Source organism: Salmo salar, chromosome ssa25 (assembly GCF_905237065.1).
Source record: "Salmo salar chromosome ssa25, Ssal_v3.1, whole genome shotgun sequence".
NCBI classification, from domain to species: Eukaryota; Metazoa; Chordata; class Actinopteri; order Salmoniformes; family Salmonidae; genus Salmo; species Salmo salar.
The window spans coordinates 19,489,539-19,502,148 of record NC_059466.1 but is presented as its reverse complement, the minus strand read 5'-3'; the positions used below and the strand labels follow the sequence as shown (position 1 = coordinate 19,502,148).

The window sequence follows — 12,610 nt, the reverse complement described above, 5'->3', positions numbered from 1 at the left end:
GGGTGGCACGCTAGCGTCCCACCTAGCCCATAGAGGTTAAGCGCTCAGAGGAGACCTGGAACGCCGCCCATGTGCACCTACAACGGGCCGTGAGGCGGCAAAAAGTGGGTGCCGACTGCCACCGCAGCGAGGCACCGTTGTTCGCACCGGGGGACCGGGTCTGGCTCTCGACCCTCCACCTGCCCCTCCACCTGCCCTGCCGGAAGCTGGGCCCGTGGTTTGTGGGGCCATCTAAAGTCTGAGGAATTAATACGATAATCTGGGGGAAGCTGTAACCTGAAGCATGCCTCGTTCAGTCTCCACTGAATGAGGTTTGCTACAGGTTACAGCTTCCCCCAGATTATTGTATTAATTCCTCATTCCATGTGTCTCTCCTCAGGCTGGTGGTGGCTGGTCCACTCCAGGCATCTGAGGTGCGGGAGGTTCCTCCGCCCCCTGGACATCGAGGGGGCGCTGGCGTATGCTGTTCGAGCCATCCTGGACTCGAGGCGTCAGGTGAGGGGCCTTCAGTACCTCGTGGAGTGGGAGGGGTACGGTCCGGAGGAGAGATGCTGGGTGCTGGTGGAGGACGTCCTGGACCCTTCGTTGCTGCGGGATTTCCACCGTCTCCATCCGGATCGCCCTGCGCCTCGTCCTCCGGGTCGTCCCCGAGGTCAGTGTCGGCGCGCTGCTGGAGCCACACGTCAAGGGGTGGTACTGTCACGACTTCCGCCAAAGTCGGTCTCTCTCCTTGTTCGGGCGGCGTTCGGCGGTCGACATCACCAGCTTTCTAGCCACCGTCGAGCCACTTTTCATTTTCCATTTGTTGTGTCTTTGTCTTTCACACCTGGCTTCACTCAACCAATTACTTGTTTATTATTTAACCCTCTGTTCCCCATGTTTTGTTTGTGAGTGATTGTTAATTGTACATCAGTCCGTTTTTGTGGGCTCGCTATGTTGCTTTGTGTTTTGTATTTTTGAGTAAAGTACGTTGATTACTCATATCTGCTGTCCTGCGCCTGACTCTCTACACCAGCAACACACAGGACCATTACAATACGAATAGAATTGCTAAATTACAAGCCTTGTTGGTTTAGCCACGGAAAAAGGCAGGAACCTTCTCGCTAGCCATTAATGTCTGAGATAATGGATGGGCTGGACATGCCTAGAGATGAGTTCGGATTGGTCTGCCATGTAACGCACTTCTGTCTATAACATGAGCTGCACCGTATGTGTAGGTTATCCTTTTTCACATAGCTTTTTTTAAAGATCTCATGAAGAACTGCAAAAGTGTTGCTCTCCACTTTCTGGAGGACCGAGTTTTGAAATTAGTTGGATGCCCGTGGAAGCAGAGTATGATAGCTTAGTAGATGGAGACAATTCTGGCATTTGACTGCAACTATGCGGAGAGAGTCAAACACCTGTCTCCGGATTACATCTTCAAACTAAGGGGAACCATGGCATCTGTGACAGATAGGGAGAAGCGTTCATCCATGTATACAGGTAAGAGAGTCTAGCTAGGTACATTTTCAGATATTATACATTTGTAATTTAGTCAGAAAGTTGTTTTATTGCAAGTGAACTTCTTACATCTAGGGGTTCCGTTAGCGGAACGCCTCGCAAAAATCCAATGGAAGAGCTTGGGGTGAAATACAAATACCTCAAAAATGCAATAATTTCAATTTTTCAAGCATACGACTATTTTACACCATTTTAAAGATAAGACTCTCGTTAATCTAAGCACATTGTCCGATTTCAAAAAGGCTTTACAGCGAAAGCAAAACATTAGATTATGTTAGAAGAGTACATAGCCAAAAATAATCACACAGCCATTTTCCAAGCAAGCATATATGTCACAAAAACCCAAAACACAGCTAAATGAAGCACTAACCTTTGATGATCTTCATCAGATGACACTCCTAGGACATTATGTTATACAATACATGCATGTTTTGTTCAATCAAGTTCATATTTATATCAAAAAACTGCTTTTTACATTGGCGTGTGATGTTCAGAAAATGTATTCCCACCGAAAACTTCCGGTGAATTTACTAAATTACTCATCATAAACGTTGACAAAATACATAACAATTATTTTAAGAATTATAGATACAGAACTCCTTTATGCAATCGCTATGTCAGATTTTTAAATAGCTTTTTGCAATATTCTGAGTACATAGCTCAGCCATCACGGCTAGCTATTTTGACACCCGGCAACTTCGGGACACACTAAACTCAGAATTAGTATTAGAAAAATGGTATTACCTTTGCTGATCTTCGTCAGAATGCACTCCCAGGACTGCTACTTCAACAACAAATGTTGTTTTTGTTCCAAATAATCCATAGTTATGTCCAAATACCTCCGTTTTGTTCGTGCGTTCAGGTCACTATCCAAAGGGTAACGCGCGAGCGCAATTCGAGACCAAAAAATTCAAAATGTTCCATTACCGTACTTAGAAGCATGTCAAACGCTGTTTAAAATCAATTTTTATGGTATTTTTCTCATAAAATAGCGATAATATTCCAACCGGACAATAGTGTATTCATTCAAAGAGGAAAAGAAAAAACAGCGTGGACGCGTGAATGCGCATATCCAATCTCTTTGTCACCAGGTAGACCACTGAGAAACTGAGCTACTATACTCTGCCCAGAGACAGGAGACGCCTCAATCCGCTTTCTGAAGGCTTTAGAGAGCCAATGGAAGCCTTAGAAAGTGCAACGTAACCCCACAGATACTGTAGTTTCGATAGAGAATCAAAAGAAGAACTACAAATTCTCAGACAGGCCACTTCCTGCTTGGAATTTTCTCAGGTTTTTGCCTGCCATATGAGTTCTGTTATACTCACAGACACCATTCAAACAGTTTTAGAAACTTCAGAGTGTTTTCTATCCAATAATATGCAAATATGTGACTCTGGGCCCAATAAGTAGGCCGTTTGATTTGGGTTTGATTTGGCCGTGAAAATACTGCCCCCTATAGCGAAGAGGTTAAAGCATACTGTTAGCTAGCTAGCTAACGTTAGCTGGCTGGCTCGCTAGCTAACGTTACGTGTATGATCTGTGTAGTAATATTATTCATATCTCAGAGCCATTGGCATTGCTAGTTATAGCCTAATGTTAGCTAGCTAGCTAACATTGAACCTAGTTGGTTCGCTACCTGCAGATTCATGCAGGGTAGTAACTTTATGAGTTGGGATTATGGTTCATTGTTTAGCTAGCTAGCTACATGTCTAAACAAAAGACTCCACTATGCAAGTAACCATTTCACTATACCATTTACACCTTCTGTATCCTGTGCATGTGACAAATAAACTTTGATTTGATTTGATATAGTGTGTGTTTACCAGAGACGGTATTGTCAAGAACAACATGACCTGCCCCAAAGTCAAATTAGGATATAACGTTTGGCCAACGAGACAGTGTCCATACTGCATACTGTTTATTATTTCCTTGACTTGCATTGTAATTCTGGAAGTCAGTCAGGGGGCGGACGTCTTATTTTACCACATGTACGTTGGTTTCAGGGAAAACGTATTTACTTAGAGTATGTCTGCTTAACTATGACTCACAGAAGCAATACAGCACCACAGAGATATGTCAAGTTAGGGCATGTTTAAGGTTACAGTCCACAGTATATGTTGTTATTACCTGCAGGGTCGCGGGTGGAGAGGTTCTGGTGGCATTGGAGTTTAATGTCATACAGAATGTACATCTGCTCCTCTGCTGTCAGACTCTCATCAGATCCACCCTGCAGACGACAAGCAGTGGCTAGTGTTAGTCTCATTAATTTTTCTGAGATAATTTGAGGTTTACAAGTTTCTGACAAAAAAAATACTAAGTTAACATCTCTTCTGAGTGGTTGTCTAATGTTCTCAAAGACCTTGTGACCCTATGATCTGATTACGGCCTTACAGTATTTCACACAGCGACATAAAGATTGGTCACAGACTTTTCAAATGATTCACAAGTAATGAAAGAGATTGGAAATGCATAGAGATCGGAAATGGTTAACATGAAGAAAACATTTATAACAATGCACCCACATAAAAACCAGACCTGGGTTCAAATACTATTTCAAATATATCAATTACTTTCATGTACATTCAAAGTAAGTACTCAGATATATTTTATTTGAAAAGCCAAGTGGCTGAATATTTTAATGTATTTGAAAATACTCAAATACATTGACTCAAATACACTCCCATGAATTTAACCCAGGTATTTGAAAATAGTATTTGAAACAAGCGTTTGAAAATACTCTTCAATACAATTTTGTAAGATATATATATATGTTTTACAAATAACCAGTCAAATACTCAAATAAAAGTACTTGTTTTGGGCTGTGTATTTGAAAATACTCAAATACACAGAAAAAAAGTATTTTAAATGTCAGATACTCAAATACACATGTATTTGAACCCAATAACAATTAAAGCAATGCTTCCCTTTCAAATCCCACACAAAATATTGAACAGTGTTCAAACAATACAGAATGCACAATCATTACCATATTGTGAAGGATATTTACTTCAAATGTTTTGGAACTTGTTCTGTTGTTATATTTGTGCCTTACGGAATAACAAACATATTCTAAGTCTGTGTATGCTTTCCTCAATTATTTTTTATTAGAATTTAACCTTTATTTAACTAGGCAAGTCAGTTAAGAACAAATTCTTATTTACAATGACGGCCTACACCGGCCAAACCCGGACAACGCTGGGCCTAGTGTGCGCCGCCCTATGGGACTCCCAATCACAGCTTGTTGTGATACAGCCTGGATTCAAACCAGGGTGTCTGTAGTGATGCTTCTAGCACTGAGATGCAGTGCCTTAGACCGCTGCGCCACCTGGGAGCCCAAAGTAGCCTAAAGTACTTTGAATGACTCTATGCCCTTTCGAGTTCAGTTACTGTACGGTGTCTTCAAATGCCATATCACTCTTGAGTTAAGAAAACTATTTGTGGATGTGGATGACTCATTGAATGGCGCAAACCAGAGTCAAGATAAATTATCCATTTATTTTCATTTTGATAATAGATTTTTCTCAGAAAGTAAAGTTTGGTTTTTGCCATGACATATACAGACAAGGAAGGAGTTGAAAGAGTTTGCATTTTTGTTCGTGGTTGTATATCCTTTTAAAATAACATTATGAATGTGTTTTATATTACCATGTAAATCACTATTTAGATGTTGTATGTCCTCGTACAGAACACATTTTTCAATGGCACACAGTCCACATGCATATCTTCAAATTTGATTTGAATTGCAAGCATATTCCTGAAAAACTAACTGACATTGTCCATCAAGGCCTGGAGCTGAATGGCCCTTCACATCTCACTGGCAGTCTGAATTACATGTACACCTACAGTAAATGATTGAATGGGGTTGACCAGGGGTCAACCTCATAGATGCTAAAAACTTCAACAGTTACAGACACAGACACATTAGGAGCATCTAATGGTAATGGAAATGATAGGAAGGCGAATTTGTGCAATCTGTGATGAACATCTCTTGCCCAAGGGGCATGTGGAGCACTGGGGAGCATTGGGACCATAAACCTTCATTGATGAGCAGATGGAATGGATAGATATTAGAATTACAGGCTGTGACGATATGTGTCATATCCCACTGTCTATCATAATTGCCACTGTTATAGTCTCCTGCATGTTACACTACTGTTTTAGCCTTACGCATTAACTTGGGGAGAGAATGCAAGTCTTCAGGTTTCAGGCAAAGTTACTCATCATAGCCTGGACCTAAGGTTACTCATCATGCAAGCGTGGTTCATTGAACCCTCGCCATTCCACTAAGGTACTCTGCAGCAGATATAAATTACTAATATGTCATAACTGACAGTCCCCTATTCTGACACCTGTGGGCAGTTGTTTCTCTCCAGGGCAAACTGATATCTCTTCACCCTGTAGTAGCCAAGCAGGTGAGGGAGTGCTCATTCCAAACAGGTCATACATCCAGTGATCCTAAGGCTACTGTGTGTGATTCCGTTATACTGTGAGAGGGATAGGAGAGAGCAGAGATACAGTGCATTCGGAAAGTATTCAGACACCTTGATTTTTCTACATTTTGTTACGTTACTGACTTATTTTAAAATGTATTGAATTATTTTTGTCCTTATCAATCTATACACAATACCCCATAATGACAAAGAGAAAACAGGTTTTTAGAAATGTTTGCAAATGTATTAAAAATAAAAAACAGAAATATCTTATTTACACAAGTATTCAGGCCCTTGCTATGAGACTCGAAATTGAGCTCAGGTGCATCCTATTTCCATTGATCATCCTTGAGATGTTTATACAACTTTATTGGAGTCCATCTGTGGTAAATTAAATTGATTGGACAAGATTTGAAAAGGCACACACCTGTCTATATAAGGTCCCACAGTTGTCAGTGCATATTAGAGCAAAAACCAATCCATGAGGTCAAAGGAATTGTCTGTATTTCTCCGAGACAGGATTGTGTCGAGGCACAGATCTGGGGAAGGGTACCAAAACATTTCTGCAGCATTGCAGGTCCCCAAGAACACAGTGGCCTCCATCATTCTTAAATGGAAGAAGTTTGGAACCACCAAGACTGTTCCTAGAGCTGGCTGTCCGGCCAACCTGAGCAATCGGGTGAGAAGGGCCTTGGTCAGGGAGGTGACCAAGAACTCGATGGTCACTTTGACAGAGTTCCAGAGTTCTTCTGTGGAGATGGGAGAACATTCCAGAAGAACAACCATCTCCGCAGCACTCCACCAATCAGACCTTTATGATAGAGTGGCCAGATGGAAGCCACTCCTCAGTAAAGGGCACGACAGCCCACATGGAATTTGCCAAAAGGCACCTAAAGGACTCTCAGACCACGAGAAACAAGATTCTCTGGTGTGATGAAACCAAGACTGAATTCTTTGGCCTGAATGCCAAGTGTCACGTCTAGAGGAAACCTGGCACCATCCCTACGGTGAAGCATGGTGGTGGCAGCATCATGCTGTGGGGATGTTTTTAGTGGCAGGGACTGGGAGACTGGTCAGGGTCAAGGGAAAGATGAACAGAGCAAAGTACAGAGAGATCCTTGATGAAAACCTGCTCCAGAGCACTCAGGAATTCAGACTGGAGCGAAGGTTCACCTTCCAACAGGACAACAACCCTAAGCACACAGCTAAGACAACACAGGAGTGGCTTCGGGACAAGTCTCTGAATGTCCTTGAGTAGCCCAACCAGAGCCCAGACTTGAACCTGATCGAACATCTGGAGAGACCTGAAAATAGCTGTGCAGAGTCGCTCCCTATCCAACCTGATGGAGCTTGAGAGGATATGCAGAGAAGATTGGGAGAAACACCCCAAATACAGGTGTGCCAAACTTGTAGCGTCATATCCAAGAAGATCTGAGGCTATAATCGCCCCCAAAGATGCTTCAACAAAGTACTGAGTAAAGGGTCTGAATAGTTATTTAAATGTGATATTTAAGTTGTTGTTTTTTTCATAAGTATTTGCAAAAATGTCTAAAAATCAGTTTTTGCTTTGTCATAATGTGGTATTGTCTGTAGATTGATGAGAAAAATAACAATCAATTTTAATCCATTTTTTATTTGAATTTTTAATATATATACTGCTTCAGCACCAGTACCACTTATAGAATACTAAGAAGGTCTCTGTAAATAGAAATCTCTGGAGGAAGTTTTAGAGGAGAGTCAAGACACAGGGGGAGTTCATACACAATAAATATTGTGTAGGAGGATGGTTAACAAGGGTTATCATTCTGTTATGTGAGATGCATAGAGGCAGAATGAGAGACTCTGCAGTCACCAAGGTGGGGGAGAGGTGGTACTGGTTGATCAGACATGAGAGGTGGTATTAGTTGATCAGACATTACAATTATTACGGTTTAATATGTGCAAAGATGAGTACATATCCTACACTCATCTATGGCCTATTCTGTATCTTCTCTATTTCCAGATGTGTGCCTGCAAAGTTGATCTCTCATGTGTCTTAAGAAACGTATTTGAGGTCATGAGGAGGAGTTGTACTCCATTCTCTACAGTGATGGCTGATAAGTTTGAAGCACAACTAAACCACACTACTGACTGACAGTGAGCACAGATAATTATATACACCACAATCCCTTAATTAGATGCGTCATACACACTCTAAGCAAAAATAAGGGGTATCTATCCTGCCTTTTATTTGGGTAAACATCACACATGGTGTAATTGCATGTAGAAAAACACAAAAGGAAACAACATCCTTCACAGCACTGTACAATAGTGAGTCACACACTGCACACACTATTCCCCACACACTGCAGTGAGGTGGGGAATATCAACACTGTTAAGGGGTCTCCATAATGCCTACATTATAACAGGGGTCTCTAAATTGAACAAGATCAGTGAGCCTGCTGCCCGCTGATGACGAATTTCCGATTTCTCATTGTATGGATGAGATGACAAATGGAGTACATTTTCACAACTGAATGACAACCCACTGGGCACAGACTGGTTGAATCAACGTTGTTTCCACGATTATTTCAATGAAATTACGTGGAATATACGTTGAATTAACGCCTGTGCCCAGTGGGAACTGAGTCTGTTAAATATTTGACTCATTATGAAAACATAAATATGATTTTCTACAGCTGATAAAAATTGTTTGCCGACTCAATGTTCAACTTTGGCAATTTATACTATTCTAAACATAATGCACTAATAAAAAATAAAAATCGGACATTCCCTGTCATATTCTGAACACAGCTGAACAATTAGGACTAGGTTTTGTTTCTTACCTGTGCGTTAACAAACGTCCAGCACAGGAGGAATGAGACCAAGTTCCATAAGATCCACTTCACCATACTTCCAAACAGGACAGTCACCTATCTCTTTGAAACTCTAAATGTAGTTAGGTTAAACGTAATTTCAAATAATAATTATTTGCCATTCTGACTCCAATAGTCGTTGTCTGGTTCACCTTTCCATATAAGACACATGACAAATATCTGACTTTTTGTCGACTATGACTGTAAAATCTTCAAAACACGTTTTTACGATAATAAATATAAGGTGACGTGTTCATACAATGTCAATAACAAGCGCAAAAAAATAGGAAAAGGTCAGAGAAAGCTCGCAAACACATTAACAATAATTCCTTATCCATAATACACGTTTATTTTTCCATATAGTAGGCTATAGCATATACATTCTGCCAGGACTTCTCAGAACAAGTTTGTACATTCCAGTTGTCTTTTTAGAGAGAAGGGCGCGAATTCTCTTTCCGTCCTCAACAAGCTGAGTGAAGACGTGAAAAGGCACGTGCTGTTGTTACCGCTAAACTAAAGCGCGGGGATCTTTTGGTGGTTCGGCAAAATCACCCTTTCTCTTCTTTAATTTCCAAAGAGTCCTTGTACATTCAGTGCAGTTTTATCAGCATCCAAATGACTGAACAGTAAATGAACAGCGTTGCATATCCTGACACGAAATTCCACCTAATACATATATCACATTCCAGGTTTGATCGCGCAATGCATCGTAAGCAGAAACACACTTTGAAGCAACTCTTGACTAGTGAAATATTTCAGTAATCGCAGTCATATATCGCGTAATTTGGTCAAAAACGCAGAATCTGCCCACAGGCGATTATTATTTCAGAAACTCTTCTATTCAAGGACCGTTTAACGTAATTTGCTAAAGTGGCTGATGAGCTATCCTTGGTGCTGAAACTTCGTTCGAAGGACTGACCCGAAAGTTGGCATGGGCGCTATAAATGCAGGAAATAATCTGTCTTTAGCCGAGTGGAGAAAAAAATGTCCGATGTCATACCAGGACAAAATAATTTCAACACTAAATAGGCCTACTCTGCCAATATATTTGAAATCACATTCATATGTGACCAAGACAGGTTGTACTTTGCAAGATGTGGAGTTCAACAATAACATGACCGCTTCCATTGATATTACTCACCATACCACTGCGACTGAAGGCACGAACAACAGGTGGAAATAATACAAGCAGACTGTAATCAGAAGCTACACAAGTGTGTGTGCATCACACTAAACCATCATTTTCCTTATAGAAGATAGAAGCAGCATGTGCTCAACTAGTAATGGCATGGTGCCCTCCGAGCATCCAATTATCAATGCTAATTAAAATCTAACAATTGATATCGTCCTCTTTACTAGTTCCTCCAGATACACAGGTCACATCCCGAATGTAACCCTATTCCCTATATAGTGCACTACTTTTGGCTAGAGCCTTATGGGCCCTGGTAAAGTGCACTATAAAGGGAATAGTGTGTCATTTTAGACACAGACAATGTACTGAGCAGGAAGTCGGCAACTTATCTATGAACTGGGTATGAGGCAGGATAAAAAAAGTGAAACATCAATAATTGCACAATAAAACGCACAGACTCTGTCGCTGCTGCCACCAAAGTGTGTGAGAGAGGGTGTTCTATTTGGTTTTGTTCCCTTCCATCTGATGGTAAAGTAACAGAATAAACTTGGCCTGAACTCCACATATGTTGTCTCCAATATGTTTATCAGCCCAGCGTGTGAATGAATCCACAAACATCCATTCCTCCACAGCATCAGTTCCCCTACAGCTCCAATCATCAATCATCTCAACTCAATTAACTCCCAATGCAACTACAGTGTGAAATAACTTTTGAGTGGTGCATCACTTCATGTTATATTCTGGACAATATACGTAAATACAATTGTAATCCCAATATTGTAATATTTCATCATATCTGTCCTGGGCCGATTGAATTGAATTGCCCACTCTAAGGCTTGTCGGATCAGAAACGCCCGTTGGATTGAGTTGAGCTCACCTCAACACATTCGTAGGGTACTAGGGGGTAACTAGCCCCCCCTAATAACAATGTTTAATTGCTGACACAAAAAAGCAATGTTTGGGGGAAAAAATGGTATGTGGACGAAGGTCATGCTTAGGCAAATAAACTATAAAGGGAAATAAATGGTTATAGTTTACATTTTTCAGTTTACATTTCATGAAATGTTGGTTTTAGAGAAGGGGCGCTTTTTTAAAGTACCGGGGTTAAAGTACCCCCCATTTAATCAGTTGTATTTAGAAATTCTTTAGTAAGTGATACTTAAAAGCTAAGTTTAGTTGTCTTATTTTAAATATTTAAATAAAATATGGGGGGAAATGGTGTTCGATATGTCACAATTAATATCTGCACTATGAGGAGATTTGATGTAAAGTCCCTCTTTTTAACTCACCTGCACATTCATTTTCTTTGTTATTTAAATGTTGTTCCTTTTCCTTACAATCCATTATGTACAATTGCACTACATTTTATTGGAATAATGCAAGTTTTTCAAATCCCAGCGGTCTTTAAAATGACATTCAAGAGCAAAAGGTTTTGTAAGGTGAGGCTTTCAGTACAGCCGCAGACTCTGCATTCCTCTTCCTCGTCTCGCCTCCTGGATCCTCGGCCTTAGGGACAACTCCAATAGAACTGCTGCAGTTGCAGCTGTTGGTTGTTGGTTTAAACAAAAACAAACAAACAACAAGAACACATGAGTATTGGTACAATAAACACTTCTAATCACTATATGCAAATATATATTGAAGACGGTACAGTCTAACGGCTGCAGCTTGTGGCTGCAGTGGGGTGGCAGAGTGATGTGAATCACTCCATGGCCTCTTGCTGTCAGAACAGCCTCCAGGGTCTTATGGGAGTGGTGCCCATCGAGGATGAGGATGTGGGGTTCCTCAGGGGTACAACCAACACTGCGGGCAAAGTGGTGGAGCCAGCCGACAAATATGGTACTGTCCACAAAGCCTGAGTCACTCACCCTTCCAATGGACCCTGGAGGTGCTCCAACCAGCAGGTGTTCATTCATCGTCTTCTGGGGGAAGATGAAGAGGGACGGGACGTACTGCCCCGCTGCACTGATAGTCCAAATTACTGTGACTGTGAAGCACCTCCTGTGCTAGTCATCCGTGAAACCTATTACGCTCCCTTGGTGGCCACCACTGGCAACGGTTTCTGGATGTTTCGTATTCCCGTCTCGTCCATGTTCCAAATCTTCGTTGGCCCGATGTCCATGACGCTGTTTAAAATGTCCTCGTAGGCCGTAAAAAACTGGTCAACCTTAAGCTTATTAAAGCCCAAGGCCCTCGCAAGACTGGTTGCTTGCAGTACTCAAACTGACAGTTGAGGGTTGAGCTTCATGAAGCCACTGAACCAATCCACTCCTGCATACCCCTTTCCTTTGCTGAACCTGTGCTTGATTCCCATCCTCTCTGCCAGATCGAAGGCGAGTCTTCTCATGTCCCATGATGTTTGACCAAATAGGGCTATTTCCATTTGTTGAATGTGGTTGACAAGGTAACTTTCATACATGGAAGAGAAGACTGGCACTCCGCGCATTTGGCTGAATCCTGGGTCTTTCACCTCCTTCCCTCTGAAGACCGTAGGGTTCTTGGTGGAATGTTGAACACCCTGGTAGCCCCCTTTAAGTTCTGCGCATTTTCTACTGCCTTCACGGCATGCTGTATCATCTCAGAGACATAGCTTCCACAGTCTGTTTTCTTCTTGTATATTCTCATCTGAAAATAAAACATGAAATTATATTAGGAACTGTAAGGAACTGACCATTAACCTAAACCCTGACCCC

The 12,610-nt window shown here is 41.5% G+C and overlaps 1 protein-coding gene across 1 annotated transcript in view; it reads right to left on the bottom strand.

Annotated features, from left to right (window-relative positions):
• Positions 1 to 12,264, bottom strand: part of LOC106586291 (parathyroid hormone 2 receptor) — a 153,825-nt gene extending 141,561 nt beyond the window's left edge. The window contains exons 1-4 of the mRNA XM_045707894.1: positions 12,146 to 12,264; positions 11,577 to 11,882; positions 11,373 to 11,460; positions 3,628 to 3,727 (exon numbers count right to left, since the gene is read on the bottom strand). Coding sequence (XP_045563850.1) covers positions 3,628 to 3,727; positions 11,373 to 11,460; positions 11,577 to 11,882; positions 12,146 to 12,264 — 613 coding nt within the window. The remainder of the gene's footprint in view (positions 1 to 3,627; positions 3,728 to 11,372; positions 11,461 to 11,576; positions 11,883 to 12,145) is intronic.
• Between the last annotated feature and the right edge of the window lie 346 nt (positions 12,265 to 12,610).